Source organism: Triturus cristatus, chromosome 5_1 (genome assembly GCF_964204655.1).
Source record: "Triturus cristatus chromosome 5_1, aTriCri1.1, whole genome shotgun sequence".
Lineage (NCBI taxonomy): Eukaryota > Metazoa > Chordata > Amphibia > Caudata > Salamandridae > Triturus > Triturus cristatus.
The window spans coordinates 512,156,523-512,182,507 of NC_140587.1; the positions used below are offsets into that span (position 1 = coordinate 512,156,523).

General features: G+C 49.5%; 1 protein-coding gene across 1 annotated transcript in view; it reads left to right on the forward strand.

Annotated features, from left to right (window-relative positions):
• MRPS28 (mitochondrial ribosomal protein S28) overlaps window positions 1-25,985 on the forward strand; it is a 359,181-nt gene that overhangs the window by 87,872 nt on the left and 245,324 nt on the right. The window contains exon 2 of the mRNA XM_085605375.1: window positions 2,925-3,106. Within this exon, the coding sequence (XP_085461501.1) occupies window positions 2,925-3,106 (182 nt within the window). The remainder of the gene's footprint in view (window positions 1-2,924; window positions 3,107-25,985) is intronic.

Sequence of the window (25,985 nt, forward strand, 5' to 3'; positions counted from 1 at the left end):
ACACCCTCCATCCTTCTACAATGAAAGTGGGGAAAAAACATCGAGACCCAATGGACCACCGCTCTCAACACCAACAGACCCAACCCGTCTGACAACCTTGAGCAAGACGTCCGCTACTTCTCCGTCTGGATCCTCAACTGCACAAACGCGGTTGCCCCGATAAGGAAATCTAGTACCAGCAGATCCAGCATGCACGCCAGCTGGTTCACACCCGAAATCCAACCACTAAAGAGAGAATGCAAGCGACTAGAGAGACAATGGTACACCAGCAAAAGCTCCACAGACCGCACCACCTTCGAAGCGGCCCTCAGCAAATGTCACCATCGCCTGAGGGAGAAGCAGAAGTACTCTCTGGCCAATGCATCAAGACGAGCACCATCCACACAAAGGAGCTCTTCAGCATGGTCAGAGAGTTCTCCTGCCCCTCAGCCACCAAGAATATGATCCAACTCTCTCAGGACCTCTGCGACACTCAAGCAGACTACTTCCATGACAAAATATCGGACATCTGATCGAATTTCGACCCTCAACCGACCAACCTCAAACAACTCCTGACGCCTGCCGACGCCACCTGGTCACTGACTGGAATCTGACAACAACACAGGACACAGCAATCATGAACACATTACACTCTGAAGCACCCAACGACCCCTTCCTCCACCAGGCCTTCAACATAGGATAGAAGGAAATCATCAGCGCCCTCGCTCCCATCACCACAGCCACTTTTCCCGATGCATGAAAGCATACAGAGGTCAAACTGCTCCTGAAGAAACCATCAGCTGACCCTAGCGAATGCAAGAATTACTGCCTCATCTCGCTGCAACCATTCCCTACCAAAGTGCTGGAAAAAGCCATTAACTGACAGCTCTCCGAACAACTGTAAGAACACAACCAAGCTCGACACCTCCCAATCTGATTTCTGCGCCAACCACAGCACAGAGACCGCCCTGACATGAGTTCCTTCCTCGACCAAGGAGAAAAGGCAGCCCTGATCCTCTTCGACCTCTCAGCAACATCAGCACCATTTCCCATCATGCACTCATCACCAGACTCCACCACATCGGCATTGGGGTCAACGCCCTCAAGTGGATCAACTCCTTCCTCACAGGACCCGCCCAGAGAATCCGCCTACCACCTTTTACTTCCGAACCCAAGAACATCAGCGGCATCACCGAGGGGTCGTCCCTCAGCCCCACCCTCTTCAACACCTTCATGACGCTGCTACCCGACATCGTCTGCACCCACGGACTCAACATCATCTCCTACGCCAACGACACTCATCCTTTTCCTCACCTATGACCACGCAACCACCAGATCCAATTTCAATAACACAATGACCAGCATCGCCGATTGGATGAGGTCAAACCGCCTGAAGTTGAACACAGACAAGACGGAAGTGCTCATCTTCGGAAACAACTCCTCCACCATGGGATGACACCTGGTGGCCCAACACCCTTGCTCCATCTCCTACCCTGACAGACCACGCTTGTAACCTCAGCATCATCATTGACAGCCAACTCACCCTCAAGTGACAAATACACACATTGTCCTCCTCCTGACTTATCCTAGCCCTTCCCAAATTGACCAGCTTCACCCGTCAGCTCAGAAGCCTCCACTGGCTCCCCGTGTAGAAGAGATGCCAGTTCAAGGTAATGACCTTCACATACAAAGGCCTCCACAAAATCGGAGCCAACCACATCAACCACTGCCTGACTTTCCACCAACTTGCCAGAGAACTGCTCAACTTTTCTCGCCCTTGCGCAAGTCCCATGCATTTGTCGAAGCCGCTGCGGAGGTCGTTCCTTCTCCTTCCTTGCCGCCAAGTACAGGAACGACTTCTCCCTCCTCCTGCAAACTGTGCCCATCCTCTCTGACTTCAGGAAATGATTCAAGACCTGGATACCCCCGGGGTGATAAGCCACGCTCTACAAGTACTAGATTTATTTCACAGGGATAGAAGTTCGCCCAGAACCAAAATGCTGCCTACTAAACATTTGGGAGGCGACAGACCTCACTCATTCAGATCAGGACTGGGTAACCCTTGGTCTGGCCATGGCCAAAAGGAATATAGCGCTTCACTGGGTATCCCGGCAGACCCCGACTCTACGAAAATGGTGCCAAGATATGGACATATCAATGGTGACGGAATGAGCTGTGTACGTTCACAGGGGCTGCCCTAAAAAATGGGACCGCATTTGGGGAAAATGGAACGCTTACCGCGGTAACATATGCAAACCCCCACAAGAAGACACCAGCTCTGATGTTAGTGACTGAATTAATGAGAAGGAGGGGGAACTGTGTACCTAGCATATAGTCCACTCACTGGATATGTTAACAAAGTAGGTCGCACACTGCTCGTCATACCCGCAAATAGCCCCATAGAACTCTGGATAATGTAGTAGCAAAGGTGAGTACGCCTATGCCACGAGTATGTCACTATAATGCCAATCACTGGATATGACTTGTGTCTCTGTATGCACATGGCGCCAATTAATTCCAGAACTGCTATATTTGAATACAAATATGTAACGAAATGCTGCCAAACTGTGGTTGTATGACTAGCACCGATTGTTATTTGTTGAAAATAAAAACACATTTTCAACAAAAAAATGTACTTGATTTATTGAAGCAACAAAGTAGGATGGCTGGTGTTGGGATAGAAGAATCAGCAGAGAAGGACAGTTTTATCCCGGCTTTCAGTGTTTCACCTTTTTACCAGGTCCACATATCTGTTGGGTGTTACCGGGGTTTTGGCCCTGCACCTGGGTTTAAGTTTTGGGAATTGTTGTAGGGTGGTTCAAAAGTGTTGATTGCTGTGCATGCAGTTTATTATACAGGGGATTGCTATACATGTAGACTTCTTTGTATGAAATGCATTTGACATTGTTCAATCTTGTGTAGTGAATAATGTGTGTTTCTTATAGGAGGCCTCAAAGAATACAGAATCATTTGCAACTTTGCTGCGGTCTTCTCCTTTAATCCAGATGGGACCTGCCAAAGATAAAATCGCTATTGGCAAGATATTCAATGTTCTCGATGATGACCTCTACATCGACTTTGGAGGAAAATTTCACTGTGTGTGCAAAAGACCAGAGGTGGATGGCGAGTAAGTTCTATATAGATGCAAACTGTTTCCAACAGCAACTGTACCTTTGTTAAAAATGCAAATGGTTACTGCTGAAGCATATTATAAAACGCATAATGCCAAAGATTAACCGTTTCAAAGTAGTCCCCGGTTTTGTGTATAAGAGAACTGATGCAGAAGGAGATGAAGAATTTGCCCAGCATGGCATTATTTGGTCATGCCAGCTAGCTGGGATCAGAGCTGAGTTAACTGCCAGTTTAGCTACTTGACCCCATCATATATATTTTGTGTTTGTTCTGATAGATTTCATCAGTTTCATTCAGTTTTGCTCTCTCCTTTTCCAAACATATGAGAATTTACTTCAAATGTGTGGGCTATCAAGACACTACTTCTTAAAATAATGTATAAACAAATGACTTTTTTGTGCATCCATTTTCTTGTACTCATGTCTCTTCACTTCCATTTTCTTGTGTAGCCCGCCTACATCTGGTCTCTGGTGCAACAGTATGTTCTAGTCAATGTCTTGTGCTTAGTACATTTGGGTTATTGAGGGGGCAAATTCCCTCATTTTGGTCAATACACTATTTCATTGTTTCTCATTTTAACACTTACTGTTTGCCTAGGAGATGTTGGTTTGCATACCCCACTATGTCAAAGCCACGAAAAGAGAAATGCATTCTCAGTTCTCATCCCTTTGCTTTTGAATGATCTTCCTGTCTCTCACTGATCCTTGACAAATATTTAACCTTTTACAAATGACTGAAGATCTAGATATTATCTTGGTGAACTTAACCTATGGTTTATCTGACTGATTTATATTTAGCTCTAGCACCAAGAAACCAGTAATGGGTATCATGCACTCTAAAAGCAGTGCAACATAGACATAAGAGGGAATTGCTCTGATCTTGTGAGAGTAGCATCTCTAGGAAATCGCGTTTATAACAATTCTAATGTTCTCGGCAGCTAATTTCTTGCAAATGTGTCTGCGACATTTTGACAGAGGGAACTGGTGACACTAAATTACTATGGTTATGTTATCCTTAGGTTTATCAGGCTTTGACCAGATCTCAGAAGAAGGTTAATTAGATTACAGTCAATCTAATATTTAACTGATTAGTGGTATTTTTGTAGAATTTGGACTTAAAGTGTGTAAGCATCTACCAAACACTAAAAGACAGCATCTTCTCCCTCTGCTCATGGAAAATCCAAGAACCATAAGAAGAAAGGGACTAGCCAACTGAGGCGTTTAGTTTCTTGACTGAGCATCAGCGTAGTCACATATTGTAGGAAAGTGCCCTTTTTTTGCATGGTTGCCCCCCACTTTTAGCCTGACATCTAATACAACCTGAGTTGATGTGCCCAGGGTCCCTACCAATCAGGTTCCCAGGGCCTGTGTTCTTTCTTAAAAACTGTACCCCCAATAGGCACATCTCTGGCCACTGGTAAGCCCCTTGTAAAAGGTACCATGTTTACCAAGGGCACTGTGATCAGAGAAGGGTACTAAGGGCTGAAGCACCTATTGTGCCACCCTTAGAGGGCATTGTACCTCAACAGTCACACCCTGCTATTGCAGGCTGTGTGTTTTGGAGCAGAGAAAAGTGAAGAGTTGATATGGCACACATACCTCTGTGCCATGCCTGCAACCCCACTGCCTGAGGCCTAGGTAAGCCATCTCACTAGCAGGGTGCACTAGCCTTCAGGTGAGGGTGCAGTGGCATGAGCCTTGCACCCATACAGTGTCTAAGCCCATTCTTAGACGTTGTAAGTGTAGTAAAGCCATAAAGAGTATATGGTCTGGGAGTTGGTCATTACGAACTCCACAGACCCATAATGGCTTTACTAAAACCTTAGAAGTTTGGTAGCAAACTTCTCAGCACATTAAACCCACACTGATACCAGTGTGGGATTTAATGAAAAATGAACTCAGAGGCCATATTAGAGTTGCCCCTGAAAAAACCGACCAGATCTGGTGTGGTTCCTGAATGGCTGCCCGCCATTTGCCAAAACCATACAGGTTTCTGGACCCCTGGGTAGAGAGCCTCCGCTCTCTGGGTCCAGAAACAAATTCCATCTTGGGCAGAGGTGTCATGCCTCCTCACCCAGGATGGGCTGGGTCCACGAAGGGGAAGCTTCAAAGGCCTGCTGCCGTTGGAAGCTGTCCCTACCTTTTGCTGCCCCCAGCAACTGGCTCCCACTGGTTCTGCTCCCCACTTTGGGCAGTAGAATTGGCAGGAAAACCAAGCTAGGAAGGGAGGTATGCCCACCTTTGCCAACCCCGCCCCTCAGGTGGGGGGGGCGAGGTGAAGCACACATCGTAGTCCTCTCCATCTTGAAGGTGAGAGGACCCAGCCAATTAGTGAGAGGCTCATGCCCGATCCCACTTGAGGGTGGCATAATAGGGGATGTACCCACCCCAAGGAAGAGACCCGTTGGCCCTGACCTGCACATCCCTTTAATACCCCGAAATCTAGTATTTAGGGGAACCCCTGAACCTTGCCTCCTCAAATTCGAGGAAGAAAGAAGGACCGAAGAGCCACACCGACCCAGGAAGAAGAGGACACTTACTGCTTTGGCCCCAGCCCTACCGGCCTGTCCCGCCTTTGACCTGCCTACAGCGATTACCCTGGCGAGTCCAGCAGCCAGCAAACCCCTGAGCCCGGAGTACCTGCCCTGTACTCATCTAACAGACTCTGTCTCCCGTGAGCACTGGATTTGCTCAAGCCAAGACTCACCCACAGAATCCGGATCCAGGTGGCTCCGCGATTCTGCACCACTCTGTACATGACGACCACGGCCCGAGTTCGAGTGGCCCAACACCATGAGGAGGTCTCCCCAGCAACCCTGACCTGGGATCTGGTGATCCCTGACCTCCCTCAAGCTTCAAGACGACACCTGCAGCCTAAACCTGAAGGGTCCCCCGACCAGAGCGGGTAAGAACACCTGATGCCAAAGAACACCCTTGCACCCGACATCTCACGGCCCTGGCTGGCCTAACCGATGGTGTCCAGGCATCCCCAAGAAATAGCTTACCTCTCCAGCCGGTGGTTGCCTTCAGGAAGTCTTCCTGCACGAGCCTTCAGCATCTTTACTGAGCCGAAGGTCTCCATTGGAATCCACAGGATCCCCAATGTCTTCTTGGCACACTGCACCCAGCTGCCCCTGTCACGCTGGTGGTGCAGCTCCTGTGCTGATTATTGACCCCTGCAGTGCTGACCTTAGCCCCAGGAGCTCCCACAGCCAAGTGGCCTGCTCTCAAGCAGTCCCTAACCGAATCCCCTTAGCCCAGTTGGCGAACATTGGGACCCTGCGCTCTGCACCAGGCCACCCCAGTGCCGCTGGTGGTGCAACTTGAATGCCTACCTAGACCTTGGGGAACCTTGGTCCTAACACCCAAAACTCCCACTTGTGAGTCGAGTACTTACCTGTGAAACCGATAACCATTTTTCTCCCATAGGGACCAATGTTATGTGTTTTTGCCTTAAAAATGTTCTGTGCTGAACTGATATTGTGTAATTTAAATTGCTTTTTGAACCAATACCAACCTGTAACGATTGCCAAGCCCTGCTTTGTTTATTAAATTAAACCATAAGTATACCTTTTTATACTTACCTAATTGGTCTGGATTCAGTCTCTGAGTGTGTGCCATCAGTCTTGATTGAGTGAATACAATAAATGCTTAACACACCCTCTGGATAAGCCTAGATCCTTGCCCACAATACCACAAAGAGAGCTGTTAGTACTTACCTAATTTAGCCTCTGCTAAACCTCTGGGGAGTCCCTGGACTCCATGCACACTACACCTTACTTTGGTATAGTATATACAGAGCCAGCTTCCTGCACATATCCCCTCCAAAAAATATGAAGTCTCATTCTTCCTTACTGCAGCACAGCTGAAAAGAGAAAGGGCACCACAGCCAGTCAGCTTTGCCCAGTACTTATTTCCTGATCCTAGTCACATTATCTAGTTCCAGAGCTGAAACTTACTTTTCTGGTTCTGGACCTCCTTAGTTTAAGCTCTTTTCAATTTATTAGTTAGATTCTGCTGGGTGCATATGAACAGTTTTTAATAATCTTCGCCACAATTGCCCGTTTCCAAATCAAGCCCAGTAAGCCGGGTCTGGTGGCTCAGTGGACTAAAGCAGCCACTGCAGGGGCCTGTGTTCGACCTCATGGTCACAGGTTCAAATCCCGGCGGGTCCACTCAGCCTTTCATCCATCTGAGGTCGATAAAATGAGTACCATTGAGTTGGGTAACAATAAACATCTGTTATTCAGCGCCAGGACACCTATGGGTAATCGCGTGCATTACACATACACCTGTTATGTTATGTTTTGTGTAATTGGACGCACATTACCCTGTTTGTTTTCTTACCTCCAGTGCTTTAGGTGGTATGAAAAGAAGTTAAAGGAGGGGGCTTGGAGGGCCATCTAAAAGCAGTGTGACCTAAGAAGAGTATGAAGGAAACCTCCAAAAGTGACGTGTCCTCCGTAACTAAGAACACAGCTTGATACTTGTGAAATATAAACCTGTGCTTGACACTTTCAAAAGTAGAGTCTTACTGGACTGTTTACTTCACTACAAGATGGCAGTCATACATGTGCATGCATGTACGGTGGCCATCTTGTAGTTGAGTTTCTTTCTTTCTGTTGAAAAGCCATTACAAGATGATCACCATACAAGAGCTTGCTTACCGTAAAACAAAAAAAAAAGAAACTCCATTATTAAAGGATGGCAGGATATGTGTGTGTAGGCACAGAAGCCATTTTGGGATTGGCTGTGTTTGATAGTATCTCTATGTCCTCCAAATCATATACATCTCCCTGCCCTGGCATTGCATGTGATAACTTTGCACCATTCTCTGTCTTAAGTGCAGGTGCCCTTAGGGAGATCTAGGAATTCTCAAACAAGGAGATTTAAGCTCTATTGATTTGACTTTTTTCGTCATGCTACCCGTCAACAGAAAAACAGCCACTATCCATTAATACTAATGGCAGATATACTTGTCCAAATAACAAACTGCAACTTTGGCTGCAGGTTAGCACGTCGGTTTGTTAATAATCAATGAGAACTAGCTCTTGTTTAAATTGTTTGTATGTCTGCGGGTGGGGGAAAACCATTAGGTTTTTATGAAGGCCCTCACCCACCAACCTAGTTGGTGGCATGCTTCATCATTGGGCCCCACCCGAGGTTCCGAGTGTACCTCAGGTGTGCTTCGACGCCAGATTACTGCGGAGCGGGTTTTTTTGGTTCGTGAGGGTGCTGTGTGTGTGCTCTGAGTGAGGTTTAAAATACTGTCCTGGGTGTCCCAAAGACTGTTTTAATGGTGGGCCCAGGCAGTCAATAAAAACAAAAGCTATCGGACGAGCACGGTAGGCTTATGGCCTCCGACGTCCTGTGCGGTCAACTAGTTTCAGCTAGGCCTTTTCTTCTACTGGCTTTCGTCAGGACCTTATATGTGTGGGGTGTTACAGGGGTTGTTATGAGTTTGTCAGTGCCCTGTGTGTAAAGCACATGCAACAGGTTCATTGAGGGTCCAGGAACTTACGCGGAACAGGCGGGACATCCCCACACAGGACATACAAGTGGGACTTCCCCCAATTAATGACTAAGCCCGAGTTTCTACCGAAAGATGTCAAGACGTCACAAACCACTATCAGAGATTTCTTAGGCGAGGCAAGATATAACAGAATGTCGTCAGCGTAGAGTGAAATACGGTCTTCGTGATCAGGCGACCAGCGAAGCCCACGTATATCCGGGTGCCACCGTATCCACGCCGCCAACGGCTCAAGAGCAAGGGCAAACAGCAACGGCGACAGGGGGCAACCCTGCCGGGTGCCTCTCCCGAGCTCGAAAGGTGCCGACGCCCGCCCGTTCACCACGACGCTTGCAAGAGGCCCCTCATAGAGCAGCCTCACCCACCCCACGAATCCAGGCCCGAAGCCGAATTTGGCCAGCACCGCCCACAAGTATGCCCACTCTACCGTGTCAAAGGCCATCGTGGCGTCGAGGGACGCCACAATAGCCGGCTCTCGTATCGTACCCGTCCTGGCAATCACTCCGTGGAGGCGTCTAAGGTTTAGTGCAGTGTTACGGTGCGGGATAAAGCCCGACTGATCCGGGTAGATCAAGTCGCCAAGTACCCGGACCAGGCGGTTCGCGAGAATCTTGGCAAGGATTTTCGGCTCGGCGTTGAGAAGCGAGATCGGCCGGTAGGAACCACACCTATCCCGGGGCTTTCCGTCTTTATGTATTACCACGATCGTCGCCAGCCGTTGATCGAGTGGAAGAAACCCGTTCCTCCGCGCCTCCACGAACATGGCGGTCAAGTGAGGAGCAAACTTATCCGGACAAGGCTTGTACAGCTCTATCGGCAGACCATTTGGGCCCGAAGCCTTGCCGGAGCGCAACGCACGGATAGCACCTGCCACTTCGTCTACAGTGATATCACCATCGAGGTCCTCCCTATCCATGGCGGAAAGGCAGGGCAGAGCGATGTCACGCAGAAGATGACACGAGTCCTCAGTCGGTCTATCCGAGACCGAAGCGTATACCGTACGAAAATAGTCTGAGAAACACCGGACTATACCGTCGGGATCGGTGACAACCTCTCCCCCATCCGTCAACAACTCCGGCACCACACGATTAACACGCTCCTTTTTGTCCAGCCATGCCAGCAATTTCCCGGCCTTATCACCAACATCATACAACCGCCCCTGCTGCTCCCTGTGAAGGGTCTTGGCGGCATTTGTCACCAGATCCCTATACTCCAATTGCTTCAGGCTCAAATTGTGCAGCGTGGACGTCTCAACATCCCCCTCCAAGGCCAACTCTAAAGCCGCTATCTCGTCCTCCACTTGTATCACCTCGGCGTCTCTCCGCCGCTTGGCGGCCACTACCAGGGACAAGGCTTCTCCTCTCAGTACAGCCTTAGAAGCTTCCCACAAGGACACCGCGGAGTCAACTGAGCCCTGGTTTTCTCGAAAATAGTGGTCAACTGTCTTCAGCAACGCACTGCGCAGCTTGGGGTCCCGAAAGTACCAGGGGTTAACGGGAGCCACCCTGCCCCCCGCCACCCGGCCTATGTCCAAACGTGCCCACACCGGTGAATGATCTGATATGCCCCGTGCCATGTGCCTAACCTCAGTTACCAAAGAGGCGTGTGCCGCCAGAGTGAGCAGATAATCAATCCGGGAGAGACTCCCGTGGGCCCCGGAGTGGAAGGTGTATTGTCGCTGAGTGGGGTGCCGCAGCCTCCAACAATCTACCAGGCCAAAAGTATCAATAAAGTCGGGAAGCCACTTCTGAGCCCCCCCGGTGTCTCTGGGCGGGTACCTATCTAGCATTCCAGAACCCACCGCATTGAAGTCCCCTCCCACCACTAGCATCCCTTCGGGGAGTTCCAACAAGGCCTTGCCCAGATCAGCAAACGTGGAGGCCTGCAAGGCAGGGGGGACATAGACAGAAACCAAAACCAACGTTCTGCCCTCCCACCTCCCCGACACGGCCACAAAGCGCCCCCTATCATCAGCAATGGTGGAGTCAACCTCAAATGGTAGGGAAGCTCTGACAAGTATGCCCGCACCCCTGGATCCCGAGGAAAACCCAGAGTGAGCAATGAATTTGTAGCCCTTTCTGTTAAGTGCATAACACATATTCCCTATAAGATGGGTCTCCTGCAAGAGGACCACATCTGGCAAGGTCCGTTTCAAAAATTGCAGGACTATCCCCCGTTTTATACGATCCCCTAAGCCATTAACATTCCAGCTGAGTACGTTTAAGCCCCTATCCCCCATCCCTGAACACAAAGAGACCTCCCCCCCCCCCCCCCAGAGAACCACAATCGGACAATTCTGACAGTCATTGCTACGCCTTGCAAGAAAAAACAACAATCCCAAACAACAACCCCAACAACCTGAAACCCCCCCCCCCACCCTGCACCCCTGCGTCAGCTTACAAAGCCCCCCCAACTTGCAGTGTGCCTGTCGCCCTACCAGAAACAAATCTATAGAAAGCACCCCAAGGGAGGAAAGAGCCCCTATCTTCCCCCCGCCGCCCTCCCATTACTGCAATAATGTGCGAGTCACTGTCCAGGGCTGAATCGAAGCAGGCCAGCACCGAAGGTATCACTTCTGTCCATCCCGGTCGCCTTCCACCCCATCCACGCTGTCCCGGCCGGGCTGTCGCCGAGGGAGTGCATCCAACCAGTCCCGCGATTCGAAGAAGAAAGTCCGATCCTCATATACCACACGCAGCTTTGCGGGGAAAAGCATGGCATACTTCAGGTCCCTATCCCTAAGCCGCCGCTTCACTCCCAGGAAACTTTGCCTCTGTTTCTGCACCATCTGGGTGAAATCAGGGTAAAAGCTCACAGAGGCATTTTGAAAAGGCACCGGGCCTGTCACCCTTGATGCTTGCAGGATAGCGTCCCTATCTCGAAAGTGGAAGATCCGGGCGACAATCGGCCGCGGGGGGGCTCCCACCTTAGGCCGTCCGCCAGGCACTCGGTGAGCCCGCTCCACCGCGAAAAACTTGCCGAGGCCCTTTGGCGCAAGATGATTCACCACCAGATCCTCGACGAGGAGGTCCACGGAGAGCTCCTCCGAAGCCTCCGGGACCCCAATAATGCGCACATTATTGCGCCGGGCCCGACCTTCAAAGTCCTCGAGCCGGCGAGCGGTGAGGTCATTCGCGGTTCGTAGCTTGCGGACCTCAGCCTGGAGTTCCGAGACATCGTCCGCGAGGCCAGTAGTCTTGAGGTCCAGGGACTTGACCCGCTCATTGGTTTTTCCCAGGTCCGCGCGAATCAAGTTGACATCGACCAAAATCATGTCCACCTTGTGCGCCAGGATCTCGAACTGTCGCCCAATCGAAGATTGCATCCCATCTATCGCCCCCTTGATATCCTGCAATGATAACTCCGAGGCTGGGGATGAATCGGCCTTCTGTGCTTCCAGCGACTGTCCCGATCCACCAGGCGACCCCTTCTGCTGGGCATAACGATCCATATTGTTGGATTGGATATAGCCTCTCCGCCTGGTAGTCCTAGACTTCGACCTGTCTGCCTCCGATTTGGTCGACATCTCGGACAGCAGGACGGTCAGTCGCAAGAGGACGTCCCTCACTCAGGTAGAGGAGACAGGTACGACTAGGTCTTCAACAGCCAGTCAGGACCGGGTGGAGGTCTTCCAGACAACAGAGGATCTGTATGACGCACTCCCAACCCGGAGCAAACAAAGGGCGAGAAAGCGAAAGTGAAAGTGCCACGCCCTCCGTCCATCAGTTCACACCTCCCAGGGCCGCTGTTGTTCAATTAGTGGCCGGGCATCCTGCAACGCAAGCCCCTGGCACCCTTCGGAGGTAGGCCGCAATCTTCCGCCGTGCACAACTTCGGTCCCCGGTGGGCGATCTTGGCCCTGACAACGTCAATCGCCCCAGCTGTGACTCATCTGCAGGATTCCGTGCATGAAAATCAGGATTTAGGACAGGATGATTGCCGGAGGGCGCGAGGGTAGCGGGAGCTCAAGGCTCACGCGGCCATCTTGGTCAAGCGCTTGACTCCATATTTTTAATGCATTTCAATCAAAATTTGTTTTTGTGGCTAATCGTATATATTGAATTCTGGGCGGTTTCAATGCAGCTGCCTCCTGAAAATACCATTTACGTCCATTAAGTAGCTATGCAGTTTTATTCATAAACGTTTTAAATTATAGAGGATATCATTGCATGGGTTGCGAAAAGATGCCTTATTTTATTGGATAGGTACAGTGCTACTGTACAAGCTACTCAAAATTTCAAAACAGTAAATAATGTAGGTTTCAACTGCCACTCTATAAAGTCTTCATTGTGTTACATGAAGCAAAATACACTTTATGGTTAACCATTATTCCCTTTTCTCTGACCGACCTCCAAACAAAACTGAATATACTGCACAAAAGAGTTTCAAGAAAGAGTTTTTGCAATTAATTATTTTGCCTTATATATTGAAGACAATTAATACATTAGATGCATAGTGTTGTTATAACTAAATAAAATGTGAAAGTAAGTTGATGGCATATATGTCAGAGCTGGATCGCATCACAAAGGGAGTCTTTGCAGCAGAATTCGAGACCATTGCATTTGGCCATATGTTTACAATGGACTGAAAACTATGAGCGAAAGAAACAGTTTAAAATATGGCCATTTGTGCCAATAAATGACTTGCCCTATTAATGTGGGGTGGCATGTGAGCAAAAGAGCGATGGATTTAACCCAGATCTTTTGACTGGGGGTGAATGTTTGTTTTGTTGAGCATTCCATCATCATTTGTGTGTCTTTATCTTTCTCACCCTAAGTGCGCCGGGTATGTCCAGACGTGGGTCCCGGGCTCCCTGTTCCACTGGATCCAAGCTACCCTGGCTGATGAGGGGTGATACCCCGAAACCAATCTCAAGATGCTTGTTTCTGGTCCAGGGAAGGCCTGGCTTGGCAGTTAGGGCTGGACTGTTGCCATGAGGCACAGGGTCAAGACTGATTTGCATATGGCTGGGTCCAAACTGGGGTGACATGGTGAGCAAAAGAATGATGGATTTAACCCAGATCTTTTGACTGGGGGTGAATGTTTGGTTTGCTCCACATTCCATCCATCATTTGTTTGTCTTTTGCTCTTAACGTGGGATACAGTGAGTTGGAATAAAGTGAGAGTGCACATAGACAAATGTACATGTCACACAGAAAGTGTATTGCTGTATGAGAAGGGAACACAGAAATGTTCACAGCTGGTCCTTATTATATACAGGTTGCTAAATCCCTCCGAAACGGTTTCCGCTTTTTTCTCTCATATGGCCCTGGAAGGAAATAGCTGTTGCTGTCCCCTCCATTTCCTTGAGTAGTTATCCCCTCCTCATTTAAAGCGAGGAAACCAGTTAGAACTATAACAAAGGCTCCCCAAGGTGGCAGGTGCATACACCGCTCAGGCTCAGAGCCCACCCTCTGTCGTCACTTCCTCTGCTTCAAGAAGCCACGTCCCCATCTAGGAGGTGCAGGGGAGCACAGGGTTCTAGTGGGGAAAATGACTCTGGGTGCAGCAACTGTATTGCATTATACGATAGCCTCAGTACATGGCCACCATGCATGCCTGCCTGTGGACAGCAGCATCTGTGGAGGCAAAAAAAATGGTAAAGTCAACAGGTTGGCGCCCAGTAGCAAAAGCGAGACATGTTGGCTTTGCCAGTGCTTTTTTCGTTTGTTGCTAGGACTCAACCACTTGAAGCACCTCTTGCTTCTGTCTGAGCATTTGGCTGGCATGCTCGGAAAAATGTAGTCCCACTGATAACATTGTAAGAATTTTCGATCAAACCTGGCAACACAGAGCAGAAACAAATCTTTCTGGTTCTTTACTGCTTGGTGAAAGCCCTTCTGCAGCCCCAGCTCATGAGAACGCTTCAGCATTTCCAAGTACTCTCACCGCAGCTCAGAAAGGAAAGCCCATTGTCCATTCAAAAGAAAGCTAAATTAAGGGCGTTTGCATGCGGTCCCTTTTCACAATGCTGCCGTAGAAAAGCATGTCACATAGTTCCTGCCCCGAACAATGCAGACGGAGCCACGGAGTCTGTCATAAAAGAAGCCGAGCGTTTCCCCTTTGAAACGACGCACCGAGTGGCCCGGCGCTTGCAGACTTCATCCTTGCCTCCAACAAATAATCGTAGGCGCTGACATTATTTATAGCAGCGTATATTTTCTAAATTATAGCATTTTATCCTCGCTGGACGCAGTGTGCCATTTGCCTGGCTGCTTTATAATTGGGCCTCTTTCGCCACCCACAGCATCCCATTCTCCGCGGCTGCTCGTGGCCTCAAATTGAGGTGTTCTTTTCTGTGGCGCAATAACACACGAGGTTTCCAGGGCTCCTGGGCCCATTCTGTAAATATGCCCTTGACTGGCTCCCCCACTCGAGCTATAACGAGGGCCATTCTGTCGAGGCTGTCCTTAACCTTTCTGGTAGCAGTTTCGTCTCCTTTTTTACACCTATTTGACGGCAATTTTCGCATGCTGTTCCAACTTAACCATGTGCGGTTGAGGTGTGTCCTGCCAGCAACTGCAGTCTGGGGAATTGAACTACTACAATATGGCCGCCACGGGTGTGCCCGTTAGTGACACGTGCACAGTGATGTGCAATCTGTGTTTTCCCCCTTATGATTTTTTACCACATGCTAACTCCGTGTGCCACATAAACGTTTTTTTATTCTGTGGAGATGCCATCATTTGAAATGCCGGTTTGTTTTCTTTAGTGTTTTAAACTAAACTTTCAGAGACTTTTTTCCGCAGGTATTATTAATTCCAAAAAGTAGAAAAAGGTTGCCGCCTCTGCGTGTCAGCATCTTCTAACGCTCATGCTTAACAAAGCAGTACTATCTATGCACGCCTAGATTATGCAGCACAGCACCGGCATGTTTTTCATGCCAACTGAGAGGGCCTAAGAACCATTACTGCTCCTTGTTGTATTTGAGCATCACTATTGAGGGGTTTACATGTTGGGAGCCAGGAGTACATGTTTTGATTGGGCAGAAGTTGTGTGCTTCCACAAAAAAAGCTTGCTCTCTAGGTGGAGGCAGTTGTGATCGTTTTGTTTATTTATGCAGCTCCCTAAAGTTAAACTTTCAGGCGCACACACATGGCATTGGAATGTTATTAAAGTGTCTTAGATAACTAGATAATTTATGTTGCTTTTCTCTGGCAGCAGCACAGATGGCAAGAAGAGGAGAGCAGTCATTAACCTGCATGGATTTTTAGGTCTGGCTTGACAGTGCAACTATCACCTGATCTTTTAACCTATACCAATATTAGTCTGCAGTTCTTGCCTCCCATTCAAATACATATCTATTCCTGTGCTATTTACTTGTAATGCTTTACATTCCCATACAATGTTTATTTTAAGCCAGACTTATTGACATTGCCGATGCTTGTATGCCTAGCCCTAAAGTTGCATTTGCACTTCTTGCACTTGCTTCCTCGCATGCTCCGGTTGGCCGCTGCATTTTCTGACCTCTCTGCCAGCCTGACGAGCCTGTAGCAGAGATCCAGGGGCTTTTCTCTCCGTAAACGTCAACCGTGCACCTCCTGCATTAAAGGGGAGGCTGCTTACTAGCTTCCTCATATACAGCCTCGGCTGACAGACCCAGAGAGGACTTGATGTTGGAATGTGTACCCTGCTTGCAGGGATAGCAATTTATTAATTTTTTTTATTTATAGGGTGCTGTCCACAAAGCAGATTGTCTCTAGATGCTGTTAGTTAGAATTAAATACAATGAAACTGAAATGTATCATACTTTGCTGACTGTGAGAGGACTGGGAGTCAGGATGTGTCCACAGTTAATTCCGAAATGGAAGATTTTTGCTTTTTTGTGAAGCAAAGTAGTTTGTCAGCCTCTCTTTTTTTTTTTTTAAAACATATTTTTATTGGCATTTAACCCCTTCAGCGCGGCGCGGATTACCGCGCTGTGCTGAAGGGTTCTAGCGCGGGCGGGGCCGTGACGGAGCGGTTCCGTCATGCGCACAGCGCGACCGACGCGCATGACGGAACCGCTCCGTCACAAGCATCGAAAGGGTTAAAGGTTACAATGACAAAGTACATTTGGATACCGTAGGTTGGATTGTAATACTCTCTGTTTACCAAGTGATACAGTGCTATTCATACTCTGATTAGTCCGTTGTTCAGGCAACCGTTAGGCGCCAAGTCAAGTGATTGCCATCTAAAACTGGGGTACAGAACTGGGAAGGTGTGTATGGAATTCTGGGTACTATTGTCAGATGAAGGTTCGGGGCGGTGTATACACATTGATCAGTACAGTTATGCATTACTAGGGAGCATGGGAGACATATTGACTGAAGCGTTCTGACATCTGGCCTTCAGGTGCGGTGTGATGTATGGTACTATGCGCTAGTGATTCTGCGTGGACGCCACGGGAGGAGATCTAGGGTGTGTACTTGTAGGCTGGTCTGGCGGTTGTAAGGTCATAGATACGTCTGTGTCGCAATCTGGGTTATCAAGGGGCGGGGACTGTTTGAATTGGTGCCGTAATAGGGCCCACTCCATGGAAATGGGAAGCTTGCGTATCCCTTTCACCTCCTCCTCTCGTAGTGTTTCTTCCTCTGCTGCTGCCCATTTGTGTACTGCTCCCACCCATGCCGCAATTGGGGGGCCTGTGGGGGATCGCCAGTGCATGGCTATGCAGCGTTTGGCTAGTAAAATGCCCAGTGAGGGAAACCTAGTGGGCACTTTGTGTTGCTTCTGTTTTCGGAAAATACCCAGTGCACAGGATTCCCAGGTGGTCAGGTGTGCGAGCCCGGTGAGCTCTCTGAGTGATTTATGAATATTATGCCAGTATGCTTGTATAGTAGGACAGCTCCAAAACATATGGTAAAAATCTGCTTTCTGTGAGTGACATCTAAGGCAGAGAAATTGGGTATCAGGATAAAATCTTTGGAGGCGGGCTGGCGTCAGATATGCCCTGTCTAGGATATAGATTTGTATGTTTTCAAAGCGTGCGTTTCTGGATACTTGGGGAATTCAGGAGCCCCCTCCCATTCTTTTTCATGTAAGGGGCGCCCTATTTCCTCCTCCCAAGTGGTCTGTAGAGACTCTAGGGGTCTGTTTGTAAGTTCCCTTATGGCTTTAGAGAGCCATGTGGTTAGGTGTCGTCCCGCCCCCATATATAAGATTGTATGGATGACCGGGTGCGTGGCTGGTTCCCCCGTCGATAGGTCATGATATCTTCCATAGCTCTCGAGTAGTTGGCGATGAAGTAAAAACTGGCCAGGGGGGAGATCGTGGTCGTCTATGAGACTTTGGAATGGTCTTAGTTGTCCGTCCTCAAACAGCGACTCTGCTTCGGTGATACCGCAGGTCGTCCATGTGTGGAGCATGTTGGGTGTGTAATAGTGGTCGTGTTTGGGCCATCCGACCAGTGGCAGCAGAGGTGAGTATGGGGGCTTCCCTAGTGACATGCGATGTATTCTTTGCATGCACTTGCGGACCACCGCTACTTGTAAGGGGTATGTCCATCTTGGTGAGGTGCCTGGTACTAGTAGGCGGCGTAGTTCCGGGATGGGTACCCGGTCGGTTGTAGTGTATTTCTCATCTAAGTATCTGCCTGCCGTCCAGTAGGATAACCACTGCAGTTGTGCCACAAGGAAATATGATTCGAAGGACGGGGCGCCTAGTCCTCCTTGCGTAGTGGGTAGTTTTAGTTTTGCCAGTGCTATCCTACTTCTGCCTTTTCTTCCCCATATTAGCGAGCTGAGGAGTGAGTCTAGGTTTCTGAAAAAGGTTCTGGGTGGGATTACTGGCAGATTCGTGAAATGGTACAGGAGCCTCGGGACTATTAGCATTTTGACTAGAGCCACCCGGACGATTGGGGCCAATGGGAGATTCCGCCAAAATCCAACTGCCGACCTGATTCCGGCCAATGCCCTACGGTGATTGCACTCGAATATGTCGGCTGGGGAATGATGGAGTCGGATCCCGAGGTATTGGGGGGCCTCTGCGGTCCAGGCCACTTGCTGGTCCCCTATCCAAATGTCCTGGGGGGGAAGGTTCAGATGTAAGGGGTATACTGTGGATTTATCCCAATTCACTCTCAGCCCTGAGGCGTCAGCAAATTTTGTGAGCGTTGCTCAAATGGGTATGAGATCTGCAGTGATGTCTCGAACGTATAGAAGAAGGTCATCGGCGTACATAGATACGCTGTGTACGGTGTCCGCTATGGGAATGCCCCAGTGTTGTCCCTCTTGGCGCAGCCGTATAGCCAAGGGTTCTACCGCGAGGGCAAAGAGCAGAGGCGAATGTGGGTAGCCCTGCCTCGTGCCTCTTTGCACCTTGAATTTCGGTGAGATGTACCGCCCGATGCGAACGCGCGTGGTGTGTTTGGTGATTAAGAGCTGTGTGTACGCCAGGAGGGTGGGACCTAGTCCCGCTCGTTGTAGGACCAAAAACAGGAACTGCCATGTAAGGGTATCAAAGGCCTTCTCCAGGTCTAGGATGAGGCAGGCCGCCCGAGGATATGCGTCACCGACTTGATCCTGAACATGGAACAGTCTGCGTATATTTTGGGATGTGTTCCTGCCTGGGATGAAGCCGCATTGGTCCGGATGCACCAACGGTCATATAATTTGCGAGTATCTGTCCGCTATTATCTTTCCCAGAATCTTACAGTCGGCGGACAGAAGCGTGATGGGACGATAGGAGGCCATTTGCTGGAGATCGGTTCGGTTTGAGGAAAGTCACAATAACAGACTCCCGAAGGGATCTTGGCAATTCTCCTGTCTCCAGTGCGACCGCGAACATCGCCACCAATCGGGGGACCAATAAGGGGGAGAAGGTGGTATAATATTCTAGGGGGAACCCATCTAGTCCCGGAGCCTTGTTACAAGCTAGGGCGTGTAGGACAATGTCGGCAGATTGTATCGTTGTATCCAGTGTTGTCCTGTCTGCCTCCGTAATTTTGGGGATTGTCAGGGGGTCAAGGAACTGGTCAAGTATGCCCTGCTCGGTCGGTTCTGGGTTACAATAAACCGCCGAGTAGTATTGATGAGAGGCCGAGAGGATCTCATCCTGGGACCGTACAAGATTTCCGAGGGGGTCTATTATTTCCATTATGGGCTGCACGTCAGTGTCCTGTTTGGCTAACCATGCCAGCAGTGTACCGGTTTTATCCCGTTCTTTGTGCATCCGGGCCGCATACGTTCTAAAATAATAACGCCGGAGGTCTGCACAGGCAGCTTGGTATTCTGTCTTGGCGTTAGCCACTAGCGTCGCCGTTTCATCTGAAGTATCGTCCCGTTTAGTAGCGGTAGCGAGTTGTTTTTCAGCTTTGATGAGAACATGTTCTAGTGTCCGTTTCACCCCGGCCCTTTGTTTAATACATTCTCCCGGGCCACTACTGTGAATGTGTCCCACTCCACTAACGTCGAGGACGCCGTCCCTGTGTTATTGGCAAAGTAGTCATGGATACTCTGTTCCTGTTCGTGCTTGAAGGCTTGATCTGTTAGGTGGTAGTCGCCATGTATGGACTGGGGGTTGTGGGGGCCTCCAATTGAGTCGCAGTATATGGGCGTCATGGTCTGATACAATCCTACCCAGGTAATCCGAGTGGCGGATTTTGGGTAGTATCGTCGTCGAGCATAGGAATCTATCTAAACGGACCCGCAGATTATGTGGGATGAAGTGGAATGAGTACCTGTGGATGTTGCATTCTCCTTGCATCTGTGAGTGCCCATTGTGTGACCCATGCCTTAAACCGTTCCGTTTGCCTATATATGGAGGAAGGCGTGGGTGGGGGGTGGGATCGGTCCTAGATGGGGTCCAATATACAGTTGTAGTGTTCCCCCCCCCCCCCCCCAGGATACATGGTATGGGGCGAATTGGGCCAGAACCTTTGTGAGGCGGTCCAGAATTTTTCCTGCTCGATGTTCGGGGCGTATATGCTACCCAGTAGTACTGACTGCCCATCTAGGAGTCCCTCTAACAGGGCATATCTACCTTCTTTGTCTACCATCTGTCTGATTTCCTGGAATGGGGTCCCTGGACGAACCCAAATCAGTGCCCCGCGTGCGTATGCAGAATATGACGTGGCGCAAATGGTGCCGCGCCGTTTAGCCTGTAGTTTGCCTATCTCAGCTGTGGTGAGATGCGTCTCCTGTAGAAACACGATCCGAGCATTCTGGCGCTTTGTATACGAGTATATAGCATAACGTTTGCTCAACGTGCGGAGGCCTCTGGCGTTGAGCGTGAGGATATTGATGTCAGTGTTCTGTATTGTTATAGCCATGTATGGTCGTTATCGCGCTCTAACGTGGCCAGGGTCCGCCGGAGCGTAGTGACCAGTGACTCCCAAGTAGCGTGATGCACCTATGTGATATATACTGTTGCCTATACGTACATTTCGGGTACCCTTTTGTGTGAAGTTCCATGAGGGGACGGGGCGCTTCTGAACAAGGGTAATAAACAGTGGGGTCTGGAAACAGTCCCAATACTGAGGACCCATTGTTAGTGACGATACGTCCAAACCCGCTCCCCCGAAAAGAAAAAGAGAGGGAGTACAACATTATGCAATGGGGGTGGCAGTGCATCCGTGCGAGGCAAGGCGCTGATCGGGCCTTAATAAGATTATTGTGCGTCGCCCGAGGTGCGTCAGGTCATGTCAATGTGCTGTGCGCTCAATGGGTGAGCCTGGGTGAAGCAAGTCCTTACTGTGTTCCCCGTAGGGCCATCTCATGATGGGACGGTAGGCGATTGTCCATCTAGTATGGCATCTGCTGTCTGAGGAGTGACTAGGGGAGGCGTGATTGAGTCCGCTCCAGACAGCGTTCCGTCGCTGTCATCTTCTCCCTCCGATGAGAAAATGTGTGGGGGCTGATCTATGTCTTCCGTGAGGGGAGAGGCCTGTAGGTCAATCACCACCTGCAATGCCTCCCATCGTTCCTTCATGATTTGCTCTGGGTCCGGAGAGTCTTGTGTGCCAGGAATTTTGTTCATCTTGCTGCGTTTCTGTTTCGGGTTGTGTCTCCTGGTGCGTGGCGCTTTGAAAGATGAGCCTCGTGCTGCCTCGGTTTTGGTTTGCTGCGCACAGTGTTGGTCCGCCCATTCGTGCGCTTCTTCGGCATTTGCGAAAAATATAGCGGAGCCATTATAGAGAACCTTGAGGCGGGCTGGAAAGAGCAGGGAGTATTGGATATTGTTCGCTCGCAAGTGACGTTTTACCTCCAAAAATGATGACCTTTGTTGCTGCACCGCTCGTGCGTAATCAGGGAAAATCATTATCTGTTTATTGTCCACCCGTAGGGGGGCCGCTTGTCTGGCTGCTCGTAGCACAGCGTCCCGGTCTCGAAAGTGTAGGAATTTCGCCAGCATCGGTCTGGGGGCCGATCCCGGCACAGGTTTGCGGGCTGGGATTCTGTGGGCGCGTTCAATGGAGAAGATTGCTGTACGGTCGGCCGTGGGGGTGAAGGTTTTCACCCAGGCTTCTAGATACTCCAGCGGGTTTGCGCCTTCGATTCCTCCGGGGGACCCAGCACACGGATATTGCAGCGCCTCGAGCGTCCCTCTAAATAGGTTGTGCGTTCCTCCATGGTGGATAGACGGCTCAGGACTTCTTGCAGCGTCTTCTGGTGAGCCTTGACGGTGGGCTGCATGTCAGCCAGTGTCTTCTCGCCTTCCCTCACTTTGTCTGTTAATTTGCGGTGGTCGTCTCGGATAAGGCTGATATCCGTCGCAAGGGTGCAAAGTCGTTCTCCCATGGACAACCTGGAAATTTCGATGGTGGTTAAGACCTTGTCCAGTTTGTCTGAAATTCACAGGTCGGGTGGAGGCGCAGTAGTTGTGACCCATGTCTGGGTCTTTGGCATGTTCTCTGAAGCAGTCTCAGGGACCGTGGTGTGCTGTGTCGCTCTCGGTTTCCCCATTGCGGCTGCGGGGGTTGCGCGGAGTGGGGTGCCCACTACGTGTATGATCCAATGCTGGGTTGAGTGATCTCGCCGGAGAAATGATGCCCTCCTGGCAAAAGATGAAGCTCACAGCAGTTCGGTGGACGTCTGGAAGTGTGGGGGGACCTTCGCTCTGTTTACCTCAACGTTGAGCTCACCTCTTTGCTGTAGCGGGAAGAGGTGGATTCTACAGGGACTGGTGTGCGCGGTTTGTGTGTTGTCGCGGTGAAGAGGTCCCTGCGGGTGCTCCCCAGGGGGTCAAAGCTGGGAGAGTCAGGATTGTAGGGCTGCCATTTTAGGGTCCGGTAGCCACCATCGCGTGTGCGTTATGTCCTTGCTGCAAAGGGAGGAATTCTCCTGCGGGGCCCCTGGTGGTCTAGTTGCCGGGTCACGTGCCTCACCAGTGCTCAAGTGAAGAGATCAAAGCTGGGAGAGTCAGGATTGTAGGGCCGCAATTTTAAGGTCAGGCAGCCGCTATCGCGTGTGCAGTATGTCCTGGCTGCAGGAGGAGGAGTTCTCTATATGTGTGTTCCTGAATGCGCGCAATCCGCTGCTCACCTCCGTCCTGATGGTGTCGTACGCCCTCAGGATTCTCCAAAGATGCAAGTTCGGCTCCGTCGACCGTTTTCAACCCCGGGTGCCATTTTGGGGTCAGGCTATGGTTGCCGATTGGGGGCAATCTCGCGCTTCACTGCGGTGTTGGGTGGCGTTACGACCACGCTCACTCGGTGGGATTCCAGGGCTGTGGAGCGGTGAGGCAGAGGCTATGGCAGCCAAAATGGTGGGCCGTTACTGATTGCCGCTGTCGCAGCCCGCCTCCGCGTTTCTTTCCAGAGCTCGGGGCAGATAACAGTGGTGTCGGAGGGCCCCCGCTCCTCCAGTGCAGCTGTATTTAAGTGTCCATGCGCTACTCCTGGTGTATGGCCCGGGGCACCTGTCTGGACGCTCAGGGCCCGCGATCAAACGCTGGCGGGCGCCATCTTGCCGCTGGGTGCCTGCTGTCCGATTTACCTCGTTCTGTGATCGGAAGCACACCCAAGTATGATTTCACGGCACCTCTTAGCGCTGCATGTGTTCCGGCACCCGGCTGATGTCTGTACGGATCGGGGTGACGCTAGGAAGCGGGCAGTCTGGGAGCCCGATCGCGGAGCCTCAGCAGGACATGTCCGCCATTGTGGCCTGCTTGGCCACGCCCCCCAGTTTGTCAGCCTCTCTGATATTTGGAGGCAGTGAGTTCCAAAAATAGGGCTTAAGATGGGCCAGAAGTCCATGTTTTGTTATTCAGGCCACACTTTTGTGGCCTTAGAGTTTCCACGATTTTATAATGTGCCACAAATTTGAATTATATATAAATATATTGGCTGAATCAGAGGTCAGATTTTTCATAGGAAGAGAGTTTTTTGGTTTGCTAATAACTTTGGCTTCGTTTAACAAATCTGCAAAAGTTAATCAGCACCGGCTCCTTCCTGGAAAGCTTTTAAGTTTTGTGCTGGTCTATCAAGCAGGGGCCAAGAATAAAGGGAAGGGGGGCAAACGTTTCCCATGCTAATTCTCACGGTAAACGTTTCCCTCTGATACAGAAAAAATTGCTGTACGGAATTACACCAAATTAGATAAAAAGTTAGAACTTCACTCAGAAAGTGTTCTATTTGTGATTTGGTGTAAATCTGTTCAGCCGTTTTAGAGCAATTAGCATTTAAAGAGGTCATCAATGTGGGCTTGAGTCTCGCTGTACCAAAAAATAAACAAACAAAAAAACAAACTAGTGATTTCTGATTGGTCAAGAGAGCTTTTTCTCCCGTCTGCCATTTCAGTACCGTGTAACTGGAACCAGTCCCGTGGTACTTAGCGATCTGATTGGCTGGCCACAACCCGGAAGGTGATGTAATTTGAGATATCCTCCGTGATGTCCTCAATAATATCCTTTAACTTGTCATTATAGATGTAATATGTGAGATCATAAGCAGTGAAAAAACAAAGTTTAAAGTGACGTTACAGTTAAGTAAAAATATCAGTTAAAACTTAGCATGAAATTCACCTGTTCTAGTTAACAGTGATGTAATCAATGATGTCATAAAAGTGTTGTAATACCTGAGGTCATAACCAGTGCATAGCGAGGGTGCAAGTTGTAGTTACTTGATTTTATTATAACTGGTCCATTTCAGCCCTGCGCCAAACCCCAGCGGGACATTGTCCCCTTTTTTTTCTAATAAAATTGCTATCCCAATCCTGCAGGAGTGTAGGGGGCTGTGCTGGCTCCTGCGAGATTATGGTGCGTCCCGCCCCCCAAAAAACGTTTTTAAAAATTTGACCCCAAGGCGTTCCTTTGTCCCACAAAGGAGTCAGAGTACCCATACCCTCCCTCATTATAACTTTTCTATTTTATTTGCAGGATGGGGACGGAGTACCCGATCCCTGGAATGGCAGACACAACATTTTTGTTCAGGTTGCTGCCAGCCAATCAGTGTGAGAGTTCCTGCATGAGAGAAACATTACCACGGGAGCAATACGGCCGCTAGGGCAAAAGGGAATTCTCATCCAGCCAGAACCCTTTCTTTTTTTAATTCATGTGCATGCTGGACTACTGCTGGACGCCCACGAGCCAAGCTTTCCTGATATCTTTACATTTTGAACCTGAATTTCTGCATGACTACTGAACGTATTTACACGAAATCACAAACCGCATACTTTCTAGGTAAAGATCTGGCTTTCCGCCACATTTGGGTAACCCTGTTCACCAGTTTTGGCTGTAGTGCAGCTCAAAATTCCCTTTGGAAATTGTGTTTTGGAAACCTTCACTTTTTGTCTGCCCCCACTTAGAGTTACATGCACATTAGTCTTGACCCTACTCCAATAGAAACCGCTCAGCCCAAAATGCCAGGCCAGGTCTTTCCTGAACCAGAACACAAGCAACCCAAGACCGGCATTCTTATATTCTTCATGTAGACTATGTGTCTTATTGATGCATGGACATATGTGATGATTTTGTTTATAGCACTCTCTTGGTTCCTCTATACCTTCAGCTTCACTCCTTCAATGCTTGTCACATTGATAATATTCTGAAACTCCTCCTCTGAAGGAATTAACTTTATATCTGGTGTGGGTTCTCCACCAGTGGCAAGACTCTCAGGTCTTTGATTTGGTAGCAGGTCACGAATGCTGCAAATGAGGTTCTGGATTTTTTTTTAATATTCTTCCGAGGTCGAGGAATAAGCAGTTTTTTGTTATTTGCTGCCAGATTTTAGATCTAGTTTTGGAACTGGCCTTGCTACCAAACGGCTCACTGGGCATGTCTCTTCTGCGACAACCTCCTCTGCAAGTACCTGTAATTCAGCTCACTGCTTTATATTTTCTATGGTGCTCAGGAGCAATGCTGCCAATCAGATTATGTTGATGGGGTGAATGTATGTTCAGTTTGGTTGAATACAATGTATTGTAAAG